Source organism: Vipera berus, assembly GCF_964194415.1.
Source record: "Vipera berus genome assembly, chromosome: 14".
Lineage (NCBI taxonomy): Eukaryota > Metazoa > Chordata > Lepidosauria > Squamata > Viperidae > Vipera > Vipera berus.
This window is the reverse complement of record NC_138217.1, coordinates 10,523,460-10,547,707: the sequence shown is the minus strand read 5'-3', so window position 1 is coordinate 10,547,707 and position 24,248 is coordinate 10,523,460. Positions and strand designations below refer to the sequence as shown.

Below are 24,248 nucleotides of genomic sequence, written 5' to 3'. Positions count from 1 at the left end.
TTAGCTGTTCTCACTCCATTCTGCAGTCATGCCCACCCCGTGAACAGAATGGTACTGGTGTGGAGAAAGTGTCCTGGGCATCCCGTGGGCATAGAGGAACTCGGGTGGCTGTAAGCTTCCAGGAGGAGACTGGATGCTGGCTTGCTGCCGGACGAGGGGCTGGTGAGGAACGGAGGTCTGATGCTGGAACATGGCATGGGTGTCCCCGAGTTGGGGCGAGGGATGACCAGCCACCGTGGCAAGGCGGGGCATCAGAGAGCCCGAGGTGAAGTGAGCTGAAAAATGTTGGTAAGGCAACCTGTCGATGGGTTGCATGGGCGTTACAGTGCAGCTGCTGTAAGAGGACATGGTTGACCATGTGTTGCAGCTGAGGTCTTCCAAGCTGGGCACCGCTTCCGGGGCCGGAGCTGCGCTGGCGTACATGCAGGCTTGGCGTTGAGCCGACTCAGTCCTGTAGGCACTGTTCAGTCCTTGCTGCTGGGGATAGTTGGAGCGATGGTAGAAGGAGTCTTCTTCTGCTGGAGATGTTTCCATGTAGGGTTTCTTGTAAGGGAGATCAGCGGTGGGACATTCGTCATCTGAGGAGACACAAATTGGGAAGCCCATTTTGCACTGCGTTTCACAGCCAGAAGGAAGAGAGAGAAAAGGAGGCAGCAAGGAGAGAAGGAGTAGTGGCAGCGAGGAGGGATTTAGAAGAACAAGGAAGAGAGGAAGAGGACCTAGGAAGGAGAAAAAAGGAGGAGGAGGAGGAGGAGGAGGAGGAAGAGAGGGAATGAGAAGCAGAAGAAAGAGAGAACGACCAGGCAGAGAGGAGTGAAGGAAAAGGAGGACTTTTCAATGTCAGAGAAAAGGAATAGGGTTTCATGCTCCATTGAGATGACTCCTGTCAACTCCCTTTAATTGTAAGCAAATGGAAAACCATTGTGTTCTTGTGTAGAGGTTCTAATCCCTCTTCAGACATGGAATCTCACAGGTGGCTCTTCTGGCGAGCCCTCCCTCTGAGACCAGCTACTAGTGCGGTGTAGTGGTGAAGATGCAAAAGTAGGAGGGAGACCCAGGTTCCGGTCCCAACTCAGCCACCGAAGCTCAGTAGATGACTTTGGGTCAATCCCTCTCTGGGGTCAGAGTGGAGAAGGTGCTGGACCAGGTTCTAGTTCCTCCTCAACCATAGATGTCGCCTGGTCTAATCCCTCTTGTCTCAGCTCAAGAGGCAGATCGGTCCAGTGGAGAAAGTGCTGAACTAGGAGCAAGGAGGCTTCCTCAGCCACAAGAACTGTCTGGAGGACTTTGGGCCAGTCCTCTATCCATGTGACCATTTGACAGGGTTGCAAGGAAACATACATGCTCTATGCGTGTTCCCTCCCCTTCCAAGCCAAATATGAGCAGGAAAGCTGTCCACTCCTGAACTGGACTCAAACAGATCAATTTTCTCTCTTCCTTCCCCTTCTTTTTCCCCCTTCTCCTTCCCTTTCTTTTTCCCCTTCCCTCCTCTCCACCTTCTCCTTTTTCTCCTCCTCCTCTTCCTCCTCTTTTTTCTTCTCCATAACTTTCTCCTCTTCCTGCTCCTTCTCTCTTTCCTGCCTCCTCTTTCTCTCCTCCTTCTCCCTGTCCAGAAATAGTTTTGATTTAAAATCTGAACACCCTAAGACTGAGCCATGCCCTGTAAAGGTGCCATTCTGGATGATGATGATGATGATGATGATGATGATGATGATAATAATAATAATAATAATAATAATAATAATAATAATAATAATAATAATAATAATAATAGTAGTAGTAGTAGTAGTAGCAGTAGTAGTAGTAGTAGTAGTAATAACACCTCTCCTCCGCAAGCTGCATTGGCTTCCGGTTGCCCTCCGGGTGAGATTCAAGGTGCTGGTGATGACCTATAAAGCCCTAAATGCCATGGGTCCGGGTTATCTTAGGGAGCACCTGCTGCCAGCATCAATCTCCCATCGTCCTGTGCGCTCCCACAGGGAGGGCCTCCTTAGGGTGCCGCCGGTCAGGGAGTGCCGGCGGGTGATCCCCAGGGGGAGGGCGTTCTCTGTGGGCACGCCTGCCCTGTGGAATGACCTGCCTGTGGAACTCCGGACCGCCCCCCGACCTTCATTCATTTCGCCAGGACCTAAAAAACTGGTTGTTTGATTTAGCTGGCCTGGACTGAGGGGTTTTAAATTTTTAAATTTTAAATTAAATTTTAAATTTGGGTTAACGTTATTCAATTCTTTTTTAATTTTAACTATATTCTAACTTTTGTACTGTTTTAACTGTTTTTAACTTTGCCCTGTAAACCGCCTTGAGTCCTTCGGGAATAGGGCGGTATAGAAATCTAATTAATAAAATAAATAAATAATAAATAATAAATAATAATAGTAATAATAGTAGTAGTAATAATAATAGTAGAAATAGTAATATTAGTAGTAATAATAATAAATAATAGTAGTAGTAGTAATAGTAATAATAATAGTAGTAGTAATAGTAGTAATAATAATAATAATAAATAGTAGTAGTAATAATAGTAATATTAATAATAATAATAATAATAATAATAATAATAATAATAATAATAATAATAATAATAATAATAATAATAAAAATAAACAGCCCAAAGAATCATGCAAGATAGAAAGGACCCAACAGCTTTGACAAATGAGACGTTTGCTGCCTATCAGACCTGAGCCACTGGGGAGATAGCAAGGAGATACAGCCCTCTGTTGTTGTCTCCTAGGATGGGGCATGATCTATGCAGCTAAGGGGGGGGGAGTGCACCATGGGCAAGATAGCCCTCTTGCGTATTACAATGCAAGGAAATGAGATAGTGAGCGAGGGGAGAAGACAGGAAGCCACCCACCAAGTAGGGAATCTCAAAACTGGAAAGAAAGCGGGGTTGTTGTTGTTGTTTTTTTTGTTCGTCTTTATCACTCTTCCATGGCTGGAGACAAATGATGGATGGTTTTCATGTTGACAGGATGGCTCCAATCGAGAGACCACTGCGGCTGCCCCCTCCCTAACTTTCTGTAGTTGCTTCTTTGTGGGAGGGAAGCAGCTCACTTTCAAACGATAGGATGAGGGAGCTTTAGGGTTAACCCTAAATCTGGTTTTGTCATTTCTCCAAGAGTCCTCTCGTCCCTAGCCTACCTTGTAGAAGAATTGGGTAGATCTAGTCTAAGGAGAAGAAGGACTAGGGGCAACGTGGTAGCAGTCTTCCAATATTTGAGGGGCTTCCACAGAGAAGAAGGGGTCAGTCTACCCTCCAAAGCAGCTGAAAGGCAGGACAAGAAGCAACGGATGGAAACTAATCAAGCCACCTAGAACTAAGGAGGCATTTCCTGAGAACTACTGCTTGCCTTCAGAAGCTGTGGGTGCTCCATTACGGAAGGTTTTTAAGAAGGGGTTGGACAACCATTTGTCTGAAATGGTACAAGGTCTCCTGCTTGAACAAAGGGTTGGAATAGAAGACCTCCAACGTCCCTTCCAACTCTGTTATTTTGTGATGGACTCTCATGCTATCCAACCGTCTCCTAAGATGTTTTGGCTGGAATAGAGAGAGGGAACCAATCCGAGCTTTTTCCACCCTTCCACCCCACAGCTGAAGCTTCAGGGCGTCTCCGATTTGAGTCCTTCTACATTTCTTCATGGTCTTTTCTCGCCCGCTCCGGTTCTGTTTCCCATCTAGCAAAGTCATCTTGACTGCCTTTCCAAGATATTTCAGCCCATATTACAGCATAGATAAAATACACAGAGGTGACCCCCATAGTTCTACAGAAGTTGAATCTACATCCAGGAAGATAACTGGTGCCTGGGTTGCAGATAACTTATCAGGTTGGGAGGCCTTAAGAAAGGGCTTGGGATTATTTCCAATACTTAAATAGCTAATGGCAGGTTATTTTGGAGAGGTTGAAATTTATAGCTATTCCGAGAGATTAGCCAGGCTTTTCAGAGAGTTAGCCGAGTGGCTGAGCCAATTTGGAATGGAAGCATGCAGCAAAAATGAACGTTTAGTAAACTATCATTTCCCACTTTTTAAAAGAGATCCATGCTTCACTTTTTAAATCTGGATGACTGAGAATCCTCATTGACATCTTGGGGAAGTTTTCAGTTTTGAAAGATAATATAGAAGTCAAATGTTTTTGAGCGTCATTTCAAGAACAAGGGTGTGTGGGTTGGCATTCACACACACACACACACACACACACTGTATACGTGTGTGTGTGTGTGTATGTATGTATATGTGTGTGTATATGTATGTATATGTGTATGTGTATGTATATATATATATATGTATGTGTATGTGTGTATGTATATATATATACATATATACATTATATATATATATAAATATATATATATGTAAATTTTTTTTGGCTTGCTAACAAAGAATAAAGGGAGACCGATTCTTTGTTAGCAAGCCAAACAAATTTACACAAATATGAGCTGCCACTGCTGTGGCTACTGCCTGTAGATGGCCTTGGGCTAGGCTGAAACAGGAAATAAGATTTATCCCGTGTTTGGGACTAAGCAAGTATATTCTGAATGCCTAACAAACATTTAACACACACACACTCACACACACACACACACACACACACACACACACACACACACACATATATATATATATATATATATATATATATATATATATATATATATATACACACACACAAGCATAATATTCTTTTTTTAAAAAGCTTCAAATCTTGCAATATTCAATAGGACGCATAAAAAGATTTCTTAGGCTGAATTAAGTAGGCGGGTAAATCAACATAGCGTTGATTCCCAATTCACCACATTTTCTAGCTGCAAGAGGAGGCACCTCATTCTTGTTCTTTTTACAACCCTGTAATCCCTTGATTTGGGCTGGGGTGAGCTGAGCATTTGCTGGCCAGATGCCCTTCCTGACACCTATGCGGAGTTCACAGCAGATATTTTCTCTTTGCACCCTGAGAGCGAAACCTCGGCCACTCCCTAGGATCGAACTCTCAACCTTCCAAGTGGAAGGCGAGGGTCTTCACCACTAGGCCACCATACCCGCTGAGATGAACCCACCGAATCCTCCAGGAAAATGTTTGAGCTAAACACTACTCACCTTGTCTCTTGGTGCAGTGGTAAACTTGCCCGGGATCCTGAGATACAGGATATGGATTTGCAGGGGGCAGTAAGTCCTGGGAAGTGCTAGAGACGCCGTTCTCACACGGAAACTGGGGTCCAAGGTTAGAAGAAGCCGAGAGAGACCTGCCTTCACCACTGAAGGGGCTGTGGTTAGAAGACACTTTTTGCCGGATTGTGCTTCTTGGCACAACCGGATACTCCTTGCTGAAATCAAAGGCAAAAAAATGGGGGCGCAATCAGTGGTCATGTCAAGTTTGCCCTTTAAGCAGTTCTCCATTTCAAGCTGGTACCAAAGTAGGGTTTTGCGGACCAAGAGTTGGGGGATGGTTCATTTCAGGGTCAGCATACCAATGTCTTAACCAGCACGCCCTGCATACCACAAGACTGGCAATTTACAATAATAAGAGGATTGAGTAAAGAGGGCAAGTAGTCCTCCACTTACGACTGTTCATTTTGTGACTGCTCAAAGTTATAACAGCACTGGGGAAAAAGAGACTTACGACCGTTTCTCACACTTACAACCGTTGCAGCATCCCCGCAGTCACGTGATCAAAATTCAGACGCTTGGCAACCGGCTCATATTTATGACAGTCACAGTGTTCCGGTATCATGCGATCCCCTTTTGCGACCTTCTGACAAAGTCAAACAGGGAAGCCGAATTAACATAACAAACGTGTTACTAACTTAACAACTGCAATGATTCACTTAACATAATGCGTGCTATGTATGTGTACACTTAGCAAGCAACTAAATTTTATTATTAATGTGTGCCATTGTGGCCACAATAAAAAATGACAATAAAGGTTATCTATCTATCTATCTATCTATCTATCTATCTATCTATCTATCTATCTATCTATCTATCTATCTCTATATCTGTCTCATTATCTCTCTACTGTATATATCTATCTCTATCTCTATCTGTTTATTATCTATAGATATCTTTGTCTCTATCATTATCTCTATCACTATATATCTCTATCTCTCTATCTCTCTATCATTATCTCTACTGTATATATCTATCTATATCTATTTATTATCTATATCGCTATCTTTGTCTCTGTCTATCATCATCATTATCTCTATCTCTATCAACTGTGGCAAGAAAGCTCGTCAAATGGGGCAAAACCTAACTTAACAACCATCTTCCTTAGCAATGCAAATTTTGGGCTCCATTGTGGTCGTAAGTTGAGGACTACCTATAGCCTCAAACTGTCACTGAACCAAGGGTTATAAGCCGGGGACTGCCTGTGTAACCAAGAGAGCAGAGCGTTGTGCAAAAGAAGAGGGACAAAGAGTTGGACATGCAGGTCCACCTAGTCCTCGACCTATGACTGCAGCTGAGCCCAAAATTTCTGTTGCTAAGCAAGAGAGGGCTTAAGTGAGTTTTGCCCCACTTTATGAGCTTTCCGGCCACAGGTCTGAAGCGAATCACTGCAGTTGTCAACTTAGTCACACGGTTGTTCAGGGAATCCGGCTCCCCCGTTGACTTTGCTTGTCAGAAGGTCACAGAAGGGGATCACTTGACCCCTTGGACACTGCTGCCGTCAAAAGTATGAGTCGGTTGAGTCACTGCGACCGTCATCAAATACGTCGCCAAGTTTCTGAATTTTTGCTCACGTGGCCACGGGGAGGCCGCAGCGGATGCAAGTGGGGAAAACAGTCCTTTTTCCCCCCCCAATGCTGCCGTAACTCCGAACGGCACGAAACGGACCGCTGCAAGCCAAGGACTTACCTGCGTAGGAAAATGCTGTGCTTCCCCCAGGAATCTGTTTGCCACAGATCTGCACTCCGTTTGCCCAAGGAAGCAAAAAAAAATTGCCCAAGGAAGAGTCTGTCATGCGGTTCCCAGCTGGGTTCCCCCCAGTCGCTATCCTTTTACCAGCCGTCCCCTTCTCCGAAAGGGAAATGCCCTGAGCCTATAAAATGTATATATACAAGGAGAGCTGGAGCATTTATTACCAATTGGAAACATGTGGTCCTTTCTGCCTGCAACGCCCCGTATCGTTCCCACCCTGGATCGCTGCCTTTTGTTAAGCAACATCTTCTCCCAAGTTCCATTAAGGCCAAGGATGAGCTGGAATCGGCATCAACCACCTGTTCATAATTTTCCCCCACCCACCCCCACCCAACAAACAGAAACGTTGAGGGAAGCCCAAAGGTTGTTTCTGACATGAGTCTTGCTTTGTTTCCAGGACGGAAGAGAGAGAGGATGGGGCCGTGGAAAGGATGTTGGATTTAATTTCACTTTAAATGTTTGCGTCGCATCATACCACCACCACATGTACTGAATTATCTTCCCTTGCATTAAAACCCATGCCGTTTTCGGGACCATCTTCTTGATGTAAAACCTGCCCTTATCAGACTCCCAACCTTGCTGAGGATCCATAGTGTTTCCCATCTACCCAGATGTCAAGTCAACATCTGGAGAGGCCCAGAGAGGCTATTCCCAAAGGCAACTGGACTTCCTTGGTGTTTTCCCTGAACACGTTTCGCTTTTCATCCAAGAAGCTTCTTGGGTTCTAACTTCTTCTAGCCTCTTGGGTGAGAAGTGAAAGTGTTTTCAAAGAAAAGGTAGAGAATTCTGGGGTTTGAAGTCCACACATCTTCAAGCAATACTGCACCGGATAACCGCTTACCTTTGTACTCGTGACATTCGGTGCAATTCCATATCGTCGCTGCCTCTAAATCCTTTTGCGAAGGGATTGTTTTCAATCTTGAGTTGGGTAATCTGAAATGAAGAACCATGCTTGAGTGGGCGGTGGGGGTGGACTAGAAGACCTGCAAGGTCCCTTCCAAGCCTATTATTCTATATTCTATATTCTTAAATCAGATTTTAATGCTCCAATGTTTTCCACTGCCTTTTTTTTCATGGCTTCCCATGTAACATCTTTTAAAAGACAGCTAGGTGGTATCTTTTGACAAAGGCACTTCATATTTTAGGAACAGACTGTCTGGGAATTTGAGATATTTCCCTACTGATTTGTAGAACATTGTTTTTTTTCTGTTGTAGATTGCTAATTCTTCCAAGAACCGCCAAGATATAATTCATATCATTTGTATTCTAAATTTAAAAACATAAATGCCTTCTTCCGTTTACAAACTCAAGGCTACGCAAATGAAAATAACACCCCCCCCATACTTTCTCCTCATAATTCCTGAAGATGATGAGGTTGAGATAAAGCCACACATCCCAAATTATACAGTGAAGATCTTTTTTGATGTCATAGTAATTGTCCAGCATACAGGTAGTCCTTGACCTATGACCACAATGGAGCCCCCCAAATTTTTGTTCCTAAGCAAATCATTTGTCAAGTGAGTTTTTTGCCCCCATTTTAGGACCTTCCTAGCCACAGTTGTTAAGTCAATCTCCGCAGCTGTTAACTTAGTAACGTGGCTGGCAAAGCTTTTTCCCCCAAAATCAGCCACTTTACCTTGTGATTCTGATAGGAAGTCACTGCAATGAAGGCCGTCTCTGGAAAGACGTGGGTGCAAAAGGCTGTGTTTTTGGAGCCAAACCCATTGTTTTCATCCGCTTTGACAATATGCAGCCTGGGCTGGTATTTGTGCATGGAGTTGAGGATGATCTGCAAAAGAAGGGCAACCTCCATCAGTTGGGGTGGAGAGAAGGGAACGTGCTCTTCCCACAAAGATGTCCACCGAAGAGACCAGTGCATGCATCCGTTTCAGAGTTCTACCTAGGAAGGCCCAGAATACATCACGATAAATTATGATTTATCTTCCAAACTACGGGGACCCCAATTCACATAACGCTAAGCCACAAGCTGTGCTTTGTAAAGTTCTGGGGTGGGATTATTATCTTGAGCAATGTAAAGGTTGTGTCAGTGGAGATCATGGGTGGTGCAGTCCAATACACAGAGGGAGAGGGAGAAGAGAGAGAGAAGGAGAAGAGAGTAAGAGGGTGAGAGGGAGACAGAGAAGGAGAGGGAGAAGGAGGAAGGGAGAGGGAGAGGAGAGTAAGGGTGAGAGGGAGACGGAGAGGGAGAGGGAGAAGGAGAAAGAGGGAGGGAGAGGGAGAGGAGAGTAAGGGTGAGAGGGAGAGGGAGAAGGAGAAAGAGGAAGGGAGAGGAGAGTAAGAGGGTGAGAGACAGAAGGAGAGGGAGAAGGAGAAAGGAAGGGAGGGAGAGAAGAGGGTGAGAGGGAGAAGGAGAAAAGGGAGAGCAGAGTAAGGGTGAGAGGGAGAAGGAGAAAGAGGAAGGGAGAGGGAGAGGAGAGTAAGAGGGAGAAAGAGAAAGAGGAAGGGAGAGGAGAGTAAAAGTGAGAAGGAGAAGGAGAAAGAGGAAGGGAGAGGGAGAGGAGAGTAAGAGGGAGAAGGAGAAAGAAAGGAAGGGAGAGGGAGAGGAGAGTAAGAGGGAGAGAAGGAGAAAGAGAAAGGAAGGGAGAGGGAGAGGAGAGTAAGGGTGAGGGAGAAGGAGAAAGAAAAGGGAGAGGGACAGTAAGGGTGAGAGGGAGAAGGAGAAAGAGGAAGGAAGGAGAGAAGGAGAAAGAAAGGGAGAAGGAGAGGAGAGAGGGAGAAGGAGGGAGGGAGGGAAAGGGAGAGGAGAGGACAGACAAAGGACTTTCTGTATCATGCAGTCTATTGTATCTATGGAGGACATTCTTATCCTACTGAACATCTCAATCACTCCAGAAAGAACACAGTTCACCCATCTGCTTCAACGTGGACCCACACCACTTTTGTTGTGACACTGCTCATTAGCATCACGTTTCACAATTCCCTCTCCTGTTGCCTATTACCCGACGTCCTCCGTTTGGACCCGCTTTCGACAGCCATAAATATCATTGCGGCGAGCCTCTTTTCCACTGCAATTCCATCCCGGCTTTCCCGGGATGTGGTCGAATGTTATTCTTTTGAACAAGCCCAAAAGGAAAACAAGCAATAGGAAAACAAAACTCAAAACACTCGGAGGCGTCCAGCACAGGCCTCCGTTTTCACAATCTGCTTCCAATGCTAGGAAGACTCGCCTACAAGGAGGGCCGGGCTGCTCCATCTAGTCGTAACATTTGAAGGATATTGTGGTTTGTTTTTTTTCCCCCTTTGGCTGGGAACCTGCACCAGAAACCACCAGGTGCCAACGGGTGCATCTGGCAGCCAGGAGGAGGGTCTTCTTAGTCCCCGGAGAAGCTTCTTGGTGGAGGAAAAGTCAGCATTTGGAGAGGCAAGAAAACTGGAACTACTCCAGGCTTCCTTCAAGAGTTCAACTTGATTTGGTTTTCCTCACCACAAATAGGAGAAGGCAGCAGAGTATTTCCGAAGCCCTGCCAGGAACCCAATCCAAATTCTAAGGTGGCTATATTTTCATATTAAGGAGGCAAACAGATGAGAATTAACAGAGCGAGCCCAAAGCCTTGTCGCTGACTTACTTCGGAATCAGAGTCAGAATAGAGCTGGACGGGACCTGGGAGGTCTTCTACTGCAACCCCTTGCTCAAGCAAGAGATCCTCAAATACTGGGACACTGCTATCGTGTCAGCCTTGGTCCTTCTTTTCTCCAGACTAGCCAAACCCAAACCCTGCCACCCTTCTTCATGTGTTTTAGTCTTCAGGCCTTTTAATCGTCTTGGTTGCTCTTCTCTGCCCTTTCTCCAAAGTCTCAGCATCTTCTCTGTAATTACAACTCAACTCATCCCTGAAACACTGACTAGGGCGGAGACTTGGTTCAGCAATTTTTCATTTTGGCAAGTGAGTGGCTTTAAGAAAAGAAGGACTAGGGGTGACGTGATAGCAACGTCTCAATATCTGAGGGGCTGCCGCAAAGAAGAGGGGGGCGGGGGGGGCGGTGTCAACTTATTTTCCAAAGCACCAGAAGGCAAGGCAAGGAACAATGGATGGAAACTAGTCAAGGAGAGACGCAATCTAGAAGAGTTGACCAAAACACCGTAACAGGATACCAGAGTTGGAAGGGACCTTGAAGGTCTTCTCTTCCAACCCTCTGCTCAGGCAGGAAGCCCTAGATCATTTCAGACAAATGGTTGTCCAATCTCTTCTTAAAAACTCCAGTGACGGATCACTCACAATTTCTGAAGGCAAGTTGTTCCACTGATTAATTGTTCTTTCTGTCAGGAGATTTCTCCTTGGTTCTAGGTTAGATCTTGACTAGCGCATTGCTTCACATTCTGCCTTCAGGTGCCTTGCAAAATACATTGACCTACTTCTTCATGGCCTTAGATATTGAAAGGCTGCTATCGTGTCACCTCTAGTCCTTCTTTTCACTAGCCTTGTTGTTGTTAGCTGCGAAGTCGTGTCCGACCCATCGCGACCCTATGGACAACATTCCTCCAGGCCTTCCTGTCCTCTACCATCTTCTGGAGTCCATTTAAGCTCACGCCTACTGCTTCAGTGACTCCATCCAACCACCTCATTCTCTGTCGTCCCCTTCTTCTATTGCCCTCGATCTTTCCCAGCATTAGGCTCTTCTCCAGTGAGTCCTTCCTTCTCATTAGGTGGCCAAAGTATTTGAGTTTTAGCTTCAGGATCTGGCCTTCTAAAGAGCAGTCAGGATTGATCTCCTCTAGGACTGACCGGTTTGATCGCCTTGCGGTCCAAGGGACTCGCAGGAGTCTTCTCCAGCACCATAGTTCAAAGGCCTCAATTCTTTGGCGCTCAGCCTTTCTTATGGTCCAACTTTCACTGCCATACATTGTAATTCACTAGCCTAGACATGCCCAATTCCTGCAACCGTTCTTCATGCATTTTAGCCTCCAACCCCCTGGTCATTCTTGCTGCTCTTCTCTTCCCTCTTTCTAAAGCCTCGCCATCTTTTTTTATACCGGGGTGACTAAAAGTGGTTGTGGTATTCCAGGTCATTGGAATACTGAGGGTAAGGATTATTGTGTGGAGAAGGGAATCAACTTCCGGGCTAAAACAAATTCCATTCCACACACAAAGATTAAGCCAGCCAGCCCCATCACTCTTCTGAGCTGGCTCTTTTTTTTTTTTTGCTTAGATAATACCCTTGAGTCGCTTTGCCTGCTACAGAGAGTGCTCAAAACATGGAAGAGATTTGGTGGCTTAAACACACACACACACACACACACACACAAACTAAATAAAAAAAAACTCCACCAGTGAGACATGTTTCAAATGAAGTCCTGCTCTTTTTTTTTGGGAGAGTTCCTTTTCTTCTGATTTATGATTGGTAGGAGTGGAGCCAGCCATACGATTAATTCAAATTGTAACTTGGGTTGGGCTCAACTCCATTCCCGGTTCCCAGATCGTTTTAACACATTGTACTGATTTGGTTTACAAGGCCTGGCCGCCTTCCTTCTCCTCTCCCCCCTTTTTTCCCCACTCCACGTGTCCATGAGTGCCACTTGGAGAGGCGAGCGTTCAATTAGAGTCAACTGCTGACAGATTGTGGCTGCCGCTGCCGACACCCCTCAACCGCTCACTTCCATCAATTTAAGCCCGGCCTGATTCGTGGTTAAGCACTCCATTGGCTGAGCGTCAACGCGCAGCCTCAAGTTAATCAAGGCCTTGGTGCAACGAAACTCGGCGGATGATTCGGCTTGATGTTTTTGATTGCAGCGTTTAATTCCTTTTTGTTGTTGTTTGTTTTTGGAAAGGGCACCCAAATCCTCCAAGACTTTAGGAGTGGGATTGTGAGTTTGGAAGCTAAAGCAGAGGATGTTGGAATTGAGTATGTCTGGTCTAAGAAAGAGAAGGACTAAGAGTGACGTAATAAGCTATCTTGAGGGGCTAGTTCTAGTGTTGCCTTTAGCAGGAAAGCTGGCTGGGTGAATCTGACCCGATCACCAGGAGACTGAGAATTCTAGTCCCACCTTAGGCAGGATACCTGGCTGGGTGACTTTTGGCCAATCACCAGGAGACTGAGAGTTCTAGTCCCACCTTAGGCAAGATACCTGGCTGGGTGACTTTGGCCAATCACTATGGGACAATGAATTCTAGTCCCATCTTAGGCAAGAAACCTAGCTGGGTGACTTTGGGCCAATCACCAGGAGACTGAGAGTTCTAGTTCTGTCTTAGCCATGAAAGTTGGGTGGGTGATTTGGACCAGCCCTTCTCTTTCAGCCCAACCCACTTCACTTTGTTGCTGTGGGGAAGAAGCACTGGGCATGTTCACTGCCTTGAGTTATTTATAAAGATAATTTATACAGGATGAATGCTCTAGTATTTATATGACTGAAACCTTTAAAGCTAAAGAAGTAGTTTATAGCCATATTAATTGTCATTTCCAAAATGTCAAGGTTTTTTGTCTTTTCCCTTTTGTCAATATTGGTATTCATCTTAATACTTTACATTGCTTCAATACAGTGATATTTAATCTGTCTTAAAGTTCTTGAGACTCTTTTGATTGGGTAACTTAGAGTATTGAAAATAAAGATGAAGACATGTTCTGTCAGTATCAATTATGCCTTAGGTTATCACTATTACAAGTTTAACATTATTTGACTTTTTCATAGGTCAATGCTGACAAGCATCAAATTGTTTTTAAATGTTGCATCCAGAAATGAATCTGGCATGTTTTCATATCTGAAGCAAAACTGGACATTAAGAAGCAACCTGCTCCTATTTTGATCCCTTTGTCTCCATCTCTGATCATGTGGTTCCCCCTTCTGCCTAACAGCCCCACAGAGATGTATATGGGGCTCCTTCTCTGTAGGAGAAGAGCAGGCCGAGCTGCAGGTGGGGTTAAATGTGCCATTAGCTTGGAGTCTTTGCATTGCCACAAGCAGTTCAAGTCTTAACCCCTCCTGAATTCCATTGATCCTTATCCGGCACCAATTTATTGCTGAACGTCAGTTGATCCGATTCTTGTGTATAGGCTTGAATACATTTTTCTATGCTGCCACCTTACAAATAGTCCTGAAAATTTACTTGTTGGAGTTGGTTCCTGGTCCCATATAACAAATGGTGGCTTTCATGCTTGACTCAAGGTCCACATGAAGATATTCTGAGACCGATTGGGATTATTCGTCAGGACACCCCAAATATTCTACACCAGGGATCTCCAAACTTGCCCACTTTAAGACCTGTGGACTTTAACTCCCAGAATTCCCCATGTTAGCTGAGGAATTCTGGGAGTTGAAGTCCACAGGTTCATAAAGTTTCCAAGTTTGGAGACCCTTGCTCTCCTCTGAGGTGATGCTCATAGTCATCAGCAATTATGTCCTCTAGAGCTACAACTTCGAGGGGGAGGGATCTGATCAAACTCTACTGTCAGTCTGGAAGAGCTAAATCATACTTACATGGCCAAAGGGGTCAAGATGATTATTGGTCAACTTGAGCTTTTGGAAGGAAACCAGTTGCCTCATCCAGTGGGCCCCAGTAGCTGGTGAGTCTGGATGGACATACAATCTTCCAGGCATGGACGGTTCAGCCTTCCCAGTGACTGACCTATCAAAAGCAACACAATATGGTGGAGTTCTACTTCTCTTATTTTCTCTTTGTTTGGCCCTTAACCTATTGGAAAAATCAGAAGAGGCTAGAAGAGCAGCAAAGGATGATGGGGAGATGAAAAGACTTCTTAAACCGGTTTTATCTGAATAACAGAATTGGAAGGGACCTTGATCACATGTCTGTGGGGAACGTGGCAACGGTCATAAGTGTAAAAATTGGTCATAAATCCCTTTGTTCCGTGCCGCTGTAACTTTGAATGGTCACTAAATGAAGAGTTGTAAGTTGAGGACTACCAATAGACTAGATCTGCTCCTTTGATATCATTTCCTTTTGGTTACTATTTTTAGAAGATATTTGGTTCAGATTGGTTGCACAAAATGAAATATCTTGGAATCAACAGTGGTCCTCTGTTTTCTTTTGGTCGGATAACTAGAAATCAGCTGATTTTTTTAAAAAAAACACAAACCTGGATTAGATTTGTGATCCCACCTCTAACAACAGTGTTTTTAAGAAGAGACTGGACGGCCATTTGTCTGAAATGGTATAGGGTTTCCTGCCTGAGCAGGGGGTTGGACTAGATGACCCCCAAGGTCCCTTCCAACTTTATTATTATTGATCATCGCACAGTCAGCCAGATGTTCAGACTGGATTTGGCCTTTTCGTCTACCTATCGAGTCCTTACCAAGGACCTGGGATAGGCAGACGTGGGTGTTTGACGGTATAAGGCCGCCTTTTGCAATTGACTAATGGCGGGTTTTGTTGTTATTATTATTGTTGTTGTTGTTGTTGTTACATACCATTTGTTATCTGCAAATTTGTATCGATGGTCATCTGAGGGCACAATGTCCATTAGAAGGATGTACTTCGTTTTGGGGTTGAGTCCGGTGACTTTTACTTTGTAGCTGGGGAACATTCGTCTGAAATCAAACAAAAGACAGAGGGGGGGAAAATGTCATTCTAGCTAAAAAAACCCACACAAATGTCTGGAACAGAGAACGTATCGTAGTATTAAACAGTAAGATGGACGAGTATATGTATGCCCAAACCCGTAGGAACGCATAACATATTTCACTAAGGCGATACAATCCCCGGCTCTTTCTGCAATAGACAAATATGGACTTTTCTGGATTTTCCCTCCCTTCCCTTCGTCTCCCTGGATCTTACCTTCCAGCTTTTGTTATAATCATTTCGGTTCCCACGTCATGAAATTTGAGCCATAGTTCTCGTTCATGTAAAAATACTTTGATTCCTTCCATTCCCTGGAAAGAAAAAATACAAAAAGAAAAATATTTATATGTCTCTCTCTCTCTCTCTCTCTCTCTCTCTCTCTCTCTCTCTCTCTCTCTGTGTGAATAGGTTACTATGTGAGGCACACACACACACCAATGATATAATTGATATAAATATATATTTATATTATATATAAAATAATACCTATCATTTGCTGAGCTGGGCAGCTGCAGAAATTGAACGAACAAACAAACAAATAAAATCAGAGGAACTCACAACAATAAAGACATCCGAGGTGTTTCACTCAGGGCCTCCTGTTCCAAAAAGGGAAATATACCCAAGGGGGGGGGGAAGGCAAACGTGGGGTTCACACGTGCTTTTATGACTTCTGTCTATTGTTTCCTTCCCCACCACCACTTTCTTTCTTCGGGCTGCAGGCCGTCGCGCGTTGATTTCCGCGGGTCTCCCAAACGCGCGCGCGTTAGATTCCCCCCCCCCTTTTTCCCCCTCCACCAACACGTGAAGCCCGTTCTTGCGCCCGACTCGCTTTCTTTGAAAAGTCAGCTGAAAAGGCGTGTCTCTGACCGGCGTTCCTTTCAGATAGCCCCGATCGGCGGAGTCCTCGTGGCGTTCCACCCTCAGTGCTTAATCCGGGTGGGGAGACCGCGTAACGTGTGAATGGGTCTGCCGAGGGAAGGGAAGGGAAGGAACCAGAGTCTTTTTTTTTCCTTTTCCTTTTCCTTTCCTTTTCTTCCAGGGATAGCTCCAGCTTGCGCTGTCTTTGGCTTTATCCCTTGGCAGCCCCAGAAAGTTTGGCCTTTATCTCCCCAAACGGCGAGGGCCTTTAGGGGAGGGGCACAACGCCCCCTCCCCTCGGTTTTCAGAGTTGCCCGTGTCCGTGTGAGAGCCGCTTGGAACTTTCTGATACCAGCAGCAAGCGCTGATAAACCCAAAGCATCAAAATAGAAGGAGCTATAATAGGAAGGCATGGAGATCTCCTGAATATTTCTTTTTTCCGGGTGGTGGTGGAGAGATTCTGCAGGCAGAGAAGCCAGGCTTGTGATCCGGAGCAGCAGCAGCACGGTGAAATGAATGCCAGGCAGGCGTGGATCAGATTTTGGATTGCTTTTGCGCTCAGGCAAACCAGGATCTGGCCACGTTCCCATCGGCCCCGCCCCGCCGGGGGTTTTATTCTAAACTCCTCCTGTTGCTTCTGTTAGATATCTGGGTTCCCAGCTGAATCCCCAAAGGCGCCACTCAGCTCCAGCCTGGAGAGATGCCAAAGCTAGGTACGGTCGGTACTTGAGCGATTTACAGTTCCAAGCTGGGTGGTCGTGAGTTCTAGTTCTCCCCAGTCCACGAAGCCCGCAGGGTGACCTTCAGCCAGCCGTGCAGTCTGAACCCTGGGATGGAGGCAATGGCAAACCCCTTGTGAAATCTCGCCAGAATCTTGCAAGGGTTAGTCCAGCTAGCTGCCAGGCGTCAAGGCTGAGTGAAGGCACCAAAAATAAATATTGCTAGTCCTCGACTTGCGCGATAGTTCACTTAGGCCTTAGGGGCTGTTTGAAGTTACCACGGCACTGGAAAAAAAGCGAGTTATGGCCGATTTTGTGGTCGTAACTCGAGGGAGCCATAAAGCTGCGAGCACAGCCTATTGTGTGAATGTGGTTTCACACAGCTTGCCTCCTCTTCTTAGCATGGCCTGGGTGAGCTTGGCAGGACTGATTTTGACAGGATATCTTAAGCTGTGCTTTGCCTCGTCATATTGAGCCAGAGTGGAAAAACAGTTCCATTACACACCTAAAGTTAACCCAGAGTTAGTATGTTGGGAAAATGCAGCCATGGCCTTTCTTCCACCCTAGTCCTATAAAACTCTTTTTATTTGTCCATTCGAGACTCTGGTAAATGGAAGGATATGCGGACATCCAAAGCAGTGGATTTTATTTTCAGTAGGAGGCGAAACAGGAGAGAATAAAACATTTCCCCATGCATTTTATTAGCCTTGTTTCTACATTATGAAACACCCCCCCCCACACACCCACACACACTTTTAAACTGCAACTTAGCTCCTTGTACGAAAGTGGCAAGAGACAAAAACAGAGAAGGGAGATGGAAAAGAGAAAGCAATGAACTTAAAATTTATTTCCCAGGCATCTTATGCCTAGGCAAGGCTAAAGCCCATTAGGATCAATAGTCCGACTGCTTCCCTTGTTCGCTGTAGACCAAAGTCAATTCCTCTGGGTTCAATAGGAGTCTTTCTCTCCTAGTACACTTGGCCAAACCAACAAGTATCAAATCAACAAGAATGGGAGGGGGAGGAGGACGATGACGACGACTGTGGGGTCCTTGGTGCTCTCTGAGCTTGGTTTTCTTGCAGACATTTTATTACCCATTTAGGTAACATCAGTGCTAGAAGTGAGTGAGAATTTCAGAAAGAAGGAGGAAGCGTGCTTCCCCCGTCAGGAAAATATTTAAATGGGACAGTTTAAGGCAGGGCTTGTCTGACAAACCAAGGTCTTTGAGATTAATAAGAGTTATTCCCAAATACAGGTAGTCCTCGACTTACAACTAAGCCCAGGATTTATGCCGTTAAGTGAGAAACGTGTTGAGTTTTGCCCCATTTCACAACTTTTCTCCCCACGATTTGCTAAGTGAATCGCTGCAGTTGTTCAATTATCTCGCTTTGGTAAGGATGGGTCCCGCAATTTGCCTTTCTCTTTATCCTCATCTTAATGATGAACCACTGGGAATCGGGCAGCATGTACACTTAATATACCTTCGCCATCATCCTGGGTAGACAAAATAAACCAGCTTCTAAGAAGGAAAACATAGATTTAATAATCCTCTCTTTTTTTCTTTCTCTCTCCGCCCTCCCCCCCCTTCTCTCCTTCTTTTGCAGCTCATAATTGGTAGGCAAGGAGAGAGATTAGAAAACAAGGCTTCATCCTTAATCACCAGTGAACAGATGTTGGGGAAGAAAAAACAAAAAAATAAAAATAAAAACAGCTCCAGCCTTCCCAGAGGACAATCCTGCAGGCAGCTCCCTTACGTAGGTGCAAGCCAGAAATGTAAGTGTGAAGAGGGGGTGTGTGGAGGCTTTTCTCTTTTTGCTTAAAGGTTGATTTGGGACTTTTCTTCTGCAAGGACAGACATAAAGACACAGCCCCAGCAGGTGAAAGACAAAGGAATGAAAACCAGCAGAAGAGACAAGATCTAACTTCTACTTTAAAAGCCGGTCTTAATTTAAAACCAAGCAAGCCGATTTTGCCTGTCCGCCCTGCGGAGGGGCCCTGTGTCAGAATGAGAATTCAGACACCACGGTGGTGGTGCCACCCAGAAAGAGAAGCAGAGAATGAATTGAATTGAACTGAACGCAGGTAGCCCTCAACTTACGACCTACGAATTGAGCCCACAATCTTATGCCGCTCAGTGAGAAATTGGTGAAGTGAATTTTGACCCATTTTACATTTTCTCTGGCCACCTTTGTCAAGTGAATCTCTGCAGTTTGGTGAAGTGACTTAACAAACACAGTTGTGAAATGAATCCGGCTTTCCCCCATGGACTTCGCTTGTCGGAAGGTCGCAAAAGGGAACGTCAGAAGGTCGCAAAAAGGGGATCCCCAGGACACTGCAAAGGTCATAAATATGAGCCAGTGGCCAAGCAATCTGAATTTTGATCCCGTGGCCATAGGGGGAGGCTGCAAGGCTCCTAAGTGGGAAAAACAGCCATCGCTCACATTTTTTCCCCAGAGCCCTTGTAACTTCGAACGGTCGCTAAATGGACTGTTGTTAGTTGAGGACTACCTGTAGTTTATTTGCCTAAGTGTGATTAGACGCACAAGGAATTTGTCTCCAGTGCAGAAGTTCTCAGTGTACACGCAAAGCAACAGGATGATCATGATTGTCGATAATGATAAAATAATACCAATAAGGGGTGGGGGAGTAAGAAAGATAGTAAAGAAGGATAAATGATAATCCTACAGTCAGTACGTGAGAATTCCATTCCGTGTTCAGCAGAATGATGGCGCGAGGGGGGGGGGGAAAGAGGCTTTAGGAGTAATTCCCATGAACAAACACGCACCTGAAAATAAGGATCTCTGTTTGCTAAATCTCTCTAAACAGCCTGAGTGCGCCACAGTCTCGGCTTCTTCCTTGCCAGGTACTTTCCTGAGCCTTGAATTACAGAACCCATCATTCACAGCCAAAGGGAAATAACCAGACGCTGAAGAGCTTTTGTCTCCTTCGCTACCAAGCACCAAGACAAACAAACCCAGGTTGGCCACGTTTGGGTTGGGCGCTAAACCAAACTCTGTCTGGGCCCCTGAATCTCGGGGAGCATTCTCACAACCTCTTCAGCCGACTTGCCAGTTGCCTGCTATCTACTTCTCCACTCCTTTCTCTCTTGCCAACCCAGATCATGTATTCATTGTGGTATTATTGCTCGCGCTGTTGTCATTAATCCCGGCTTCAGAAATATCTTGGGTTTGAGGTTCGGCGCTGGGCATCCAAGCAGAAGACGGGGTCAGTTCAAACAGCCCGCGATCAAAAAGAGGAACTACGTTTGCCAGAGTCTACGGGGCTAGCTAACACGAAGCCCATCGAGTTCAATGTGGCTTCCTCCGAGCGAAAGGGACCTCGGCTACACGCTTTGCACGGGAAGGGAAGGAAGGAAGGAAGGATCGATTTAGCAGGGATTCTGGAACCGCGGTTTGTTCAAAGGCCGGAAAGAATAAGGCGTTAATTTTGGCTTAAATCCGCGGAGAAGTGGGGGAATCCCAGTCTGTCGTTTTCGGGCATTAAACAAACTACGATTGGGCTCTCGCTGCTTTCTTCCTCCGGGATTCATTTCGGCCGGGAGAGACGGAGAAAACGGGGACTTTCGGAATAAAAGGCACCCACCCACCCCCCAAAAACCCCCCCTGAGATTCGAGGGTGCCTCGCTCGGTTTGCCCGGAGCCCCGTTACGAAGACCCGGCGGGGAAGCCATTCTCGGGGGGGGGGGTGTCCAGAAAACGGCCAGACGGTGAATTCACCGCCCTCTCCCTCTGCCCTCCTCAGGAGGAGAAGGAAAATAGAAAACGTCGGAGCCCCCAAGAGGGACCTCTTCCCCCCCCTTTTTTTTTTAACCCAGACGGAGGAGAAACTTTCCCCACGACCGTCCCCCGGGTGTGGAGCGGCGACACGATCGATCAACCCGGCTTTCTTTGTTTAGACGTTTGGATTATAAACAGGGGGGGGGGGGAAGAGAGAGCGAGCCGTTAGGAGATCTGGACCCTCCTCATCAGTGCCACCCCCTCCACGGGACCCCCTCGGGCTTCAGGATCCTAATTGTAATGGGTGCCTTGGGTGCAATGCCAAGACATCTGGAGTACCACTTGAACACCACCGGCATTGACCCCCCCCCCCCCAAAATAGAAAATCACCGTCGGGTCAATTGCAAAAGGTAGCTTTACGCTGACATCCTGCCAGGATCCCTTTAACGCCATCAAACTTCCACATCTGTCTATCCCGGACCCTCGGGGAAGACCTCGATGGGTGGACCAAAGAGCCAAATCCAGTCTAAACATCTGGCTGACTGCAATGAACCATCTTAATAGGCAGATGCTGAGGGTGTTGAAAACATTACTGCAGCAACATCTGCCTAACCAAGTCCTTGGGAAGAAAAATACCAAATCCGGTCTCAACCTCTAGCTGCCTGACCGAACCAAAATAACAATATCGTTGTAATTCAATTTGCCTAAAGCCCACATGGAAACAGGGCTCTTATTCATGCTAATAAATGTTCCAGAAGATTCTCTTAAGATTGTGGGGCAGGCAACAATAACAACAGTAAGAATTACCCACCCTCTTCAGATTGTAATTGTTCCTGTGACCAGCCCAATGGAGAAGGAAAGAAAAGAAGGAGAAAGAAGGAAAGGCGAAGGATGTAAAGAGAGAAAAGGAAGAGAAACTGGAAGAGGGGAGGAGAAGGAAAAAAGAGAAGGAAGAAAAGGAGAAGGAAAAGGAGAAGGAGGAGGAGGAGGGAAAGGAGAAAGAGGAGGAGAAGCAGAAGGAGGAAAAGAAAAAGAAAGAAAGAAAGAAAGAAAGAAAGAAAAGAGACGAAAGAAAGAAAGAAAGAAAGAAAGAAAGAAAGAAAGAAAGAAAAAGAGGGAGGGAGGGAAGGAAAGAAAGAAAGAAAAGAAAGAAAGAAAGAAAGAAAGAAAGAAAGAAAGAAAGAAAGAAAAGGAGAGATAAGCAGACTGGATCCATTTGATATTATTATTGCCTTAAATGATTGCCATGGCCAATCATCTTTTTTTCCCCCATGCCCCTCCCTTACCTGCTGGGTGAAGGCTGGCTGGGGCGAGGCCGGCTGCTTGCTACTGCCGCCCCCCAACTGCCCCTCTGCCTTGTCTTCTTCGGGGCTCAGCTGTTTCGGAGGTGAATCTCCCGGTGTGGTTGCCAACCCAAAGTCTTCCTCTGGCCCTGCCATCCTCCAGGCTACCTCCGCTGTAGGACGACAGAAAGGAATGATGAGGACAAAGTCCTGGGAGGGGGGGACCACACAGGACTCCCCCACCTTTTTCTGCCCTGAGAAGCCAATGTGGGGGGCAGGCCTCGCCCAAAAGCCCTTGAAACACGCAGGCCAACAGTGGGGGTCCGGAGAGAACCAGCCCCCTCCCCACCCAGCAGGGGAGACACAGAAATCCAGAAAAGGGCAGCAGGCGTCTTTCCCACCTACCCACCTACTCACCCACCCCTGCTCCACCCCCCAAAAAATATGACATTACAAACTGGCACCCCAGCGAGAATATTAAAATATTCTGCCTAGCACCCTAGACGGTGCCGACACCAATCTTCTGGGTTTTCATGCAAATATCCTAGGAGAATGATCTTAAGTGTCGTTCCTGGAATAAAGAGCGCTCAAATAATCCAGATTAGGGTTGAAAACTTCACTCTGGGGTGTAAATTCAGTGGCAGGGTTAGAACTGGGCCGTGGGGTTGGCTGGGAGTAGGAAATACAATCCTGACCAGAGATTAACCAAACCTGGTTATATATCATCAATGAGGGCGTTATGGAAAAATCTACATTTACAGATTACTAGCACTATGTACACTTTTTTCACCCATATAGCCACTGAGGTTGGGTTCCCACAACACGTTAAACCAGAGTTCACAAATCCTGCCTCCCAGGATAGGTGACCTTGCAAATGGGGCAGCTTGCAAAGCATGTTAAAAGCAGGGCAGTGTTCCTATAAATAGGCTAAATTTAAAAACCTCCCAGTTTTCAATCCAAGCTAGTTAACTATGTGAATGTGGGGCCTGGGTGTACTATTCTAGTTGTGCGTGTATTGTGGCTTTCCTTTCTAGAGGCTGTATATTTAACAAAGGACGTCAAATTACAACTGCACAATTATATAAGTCTCTGTTAAATCTTTCCTGGCTCACATAAGTGCACAGAAGGTAGACACACAATTTCACACAATGCACCGCTGCAGTTATTTGTATAGTATAGCGTCTGCATTTGTATAGACACATTTAGTGCCTTCAGAAAAAAATGCGGAAGGAAGGAAGGAAGGAAGGAAGGAAGGAAGGAAGGAGAAAGTGAACCAGAGAAGGAAGGGAAGAGAAATAGGAAAATGGATAGTGAAGGGGGAAAGAAAGAGAAAAGCAAGCTTTTGCAGACAGCACATGATAGATCATTGTATGCTTAGAAAATGTATGCAAAATTCATATTCGATATTTCCCAGACAAGTTTTCCGAGTGTCCTTCCTTTTCTCCTTTCTCACTTTTTATTCCTGCTTTCCAAAATGCCAAATTACAATGTGTTGGTTTTTTTTAAAAAACAAAACCCTGCTGCAGCTTCTTTTTATTTTTAAATTATTTTAAATCTAGAAGCGAAGGAGCAGAAAAAGTGACAAGGATTTTCACCTCCAGAAAGGAAAGAGAAAAAAAACAAGTGTGCCTTTTCATCTAAACCAAGAAGTCTCTCTCCGCAAAGGGTAAGTAATGTCTGAAGGAAGGTTGTAAGTTACAACATGGAGGAAAGGGGAAGAAATTCATAAAAAAAAAATCAGCCCTTGCGTTCAAGAACAAAATACGGATTTATCCCCAAGCATCATGCAATTAACAAGTCTATAAATTTGGCCTTGGGCAACTTTAGCCCAGGATGTTAGCCTTCTCACAATCAAACCTTGAAATAATAATAAGGAAAAAAAAACAAAGTAAGATGAAAAAATATAGGAAGGAAAGCTAAACCAAATCCAGTTCTCAAAAATAAATCCCTATCATCAAACACCATTTATACTGCAATTCATTTCCCTGTGCATAATTTTATCTTCTAAACCTAATATCAAGCCTTCGCAAATCTAAACTGTTACTACAGAGAGGAACTTCCAAATAACATTGCATTAAATCTAAACCTAAATTTTATACACACCTACATAGAAAAAAAAAGCTTGGGGAATTTATTCCAGAGATAAGGCCGTTTTGGAATCCAAACTGACAAAAATGCTCTATATTTACTTGGAAGTAAAAAAAAAC

At 45.3% G+C, this 24,248-nt stretch overlaps 1 protein-coding gene across 1 annotated transcript; it reads right to left on the bottom strand.

Moving 5' to 3' along the window:
* Positions 1-22,239, bottom strand: TBX5 (T-box transcription factor 5; the record flags this gene model as incomplete). Its single annotated transcript, XM_081338840.1, has 8 exons — positions 22,045-22,239; positions 15,661-15,755; positions 15,294-15,413; positions 14,346-14,493; positions 8,550-8,702; positions 7,755-7,846; positions 5,093-5,319; positions 1-578 (listed from the first exon to the last, which is right to left on the bottom strand). Exons 1-8 carry the CDS (start codon positions 22,195-22,197, stop codon positions 1-3), a joined length of 1,566 nt encoding a protein of 521 aa, XP_081194966.1. The 5' UTR covers positions 22,198-22,239.
* Positions 22,240-24,248: the final 2,009 nt, after the last annotated feature.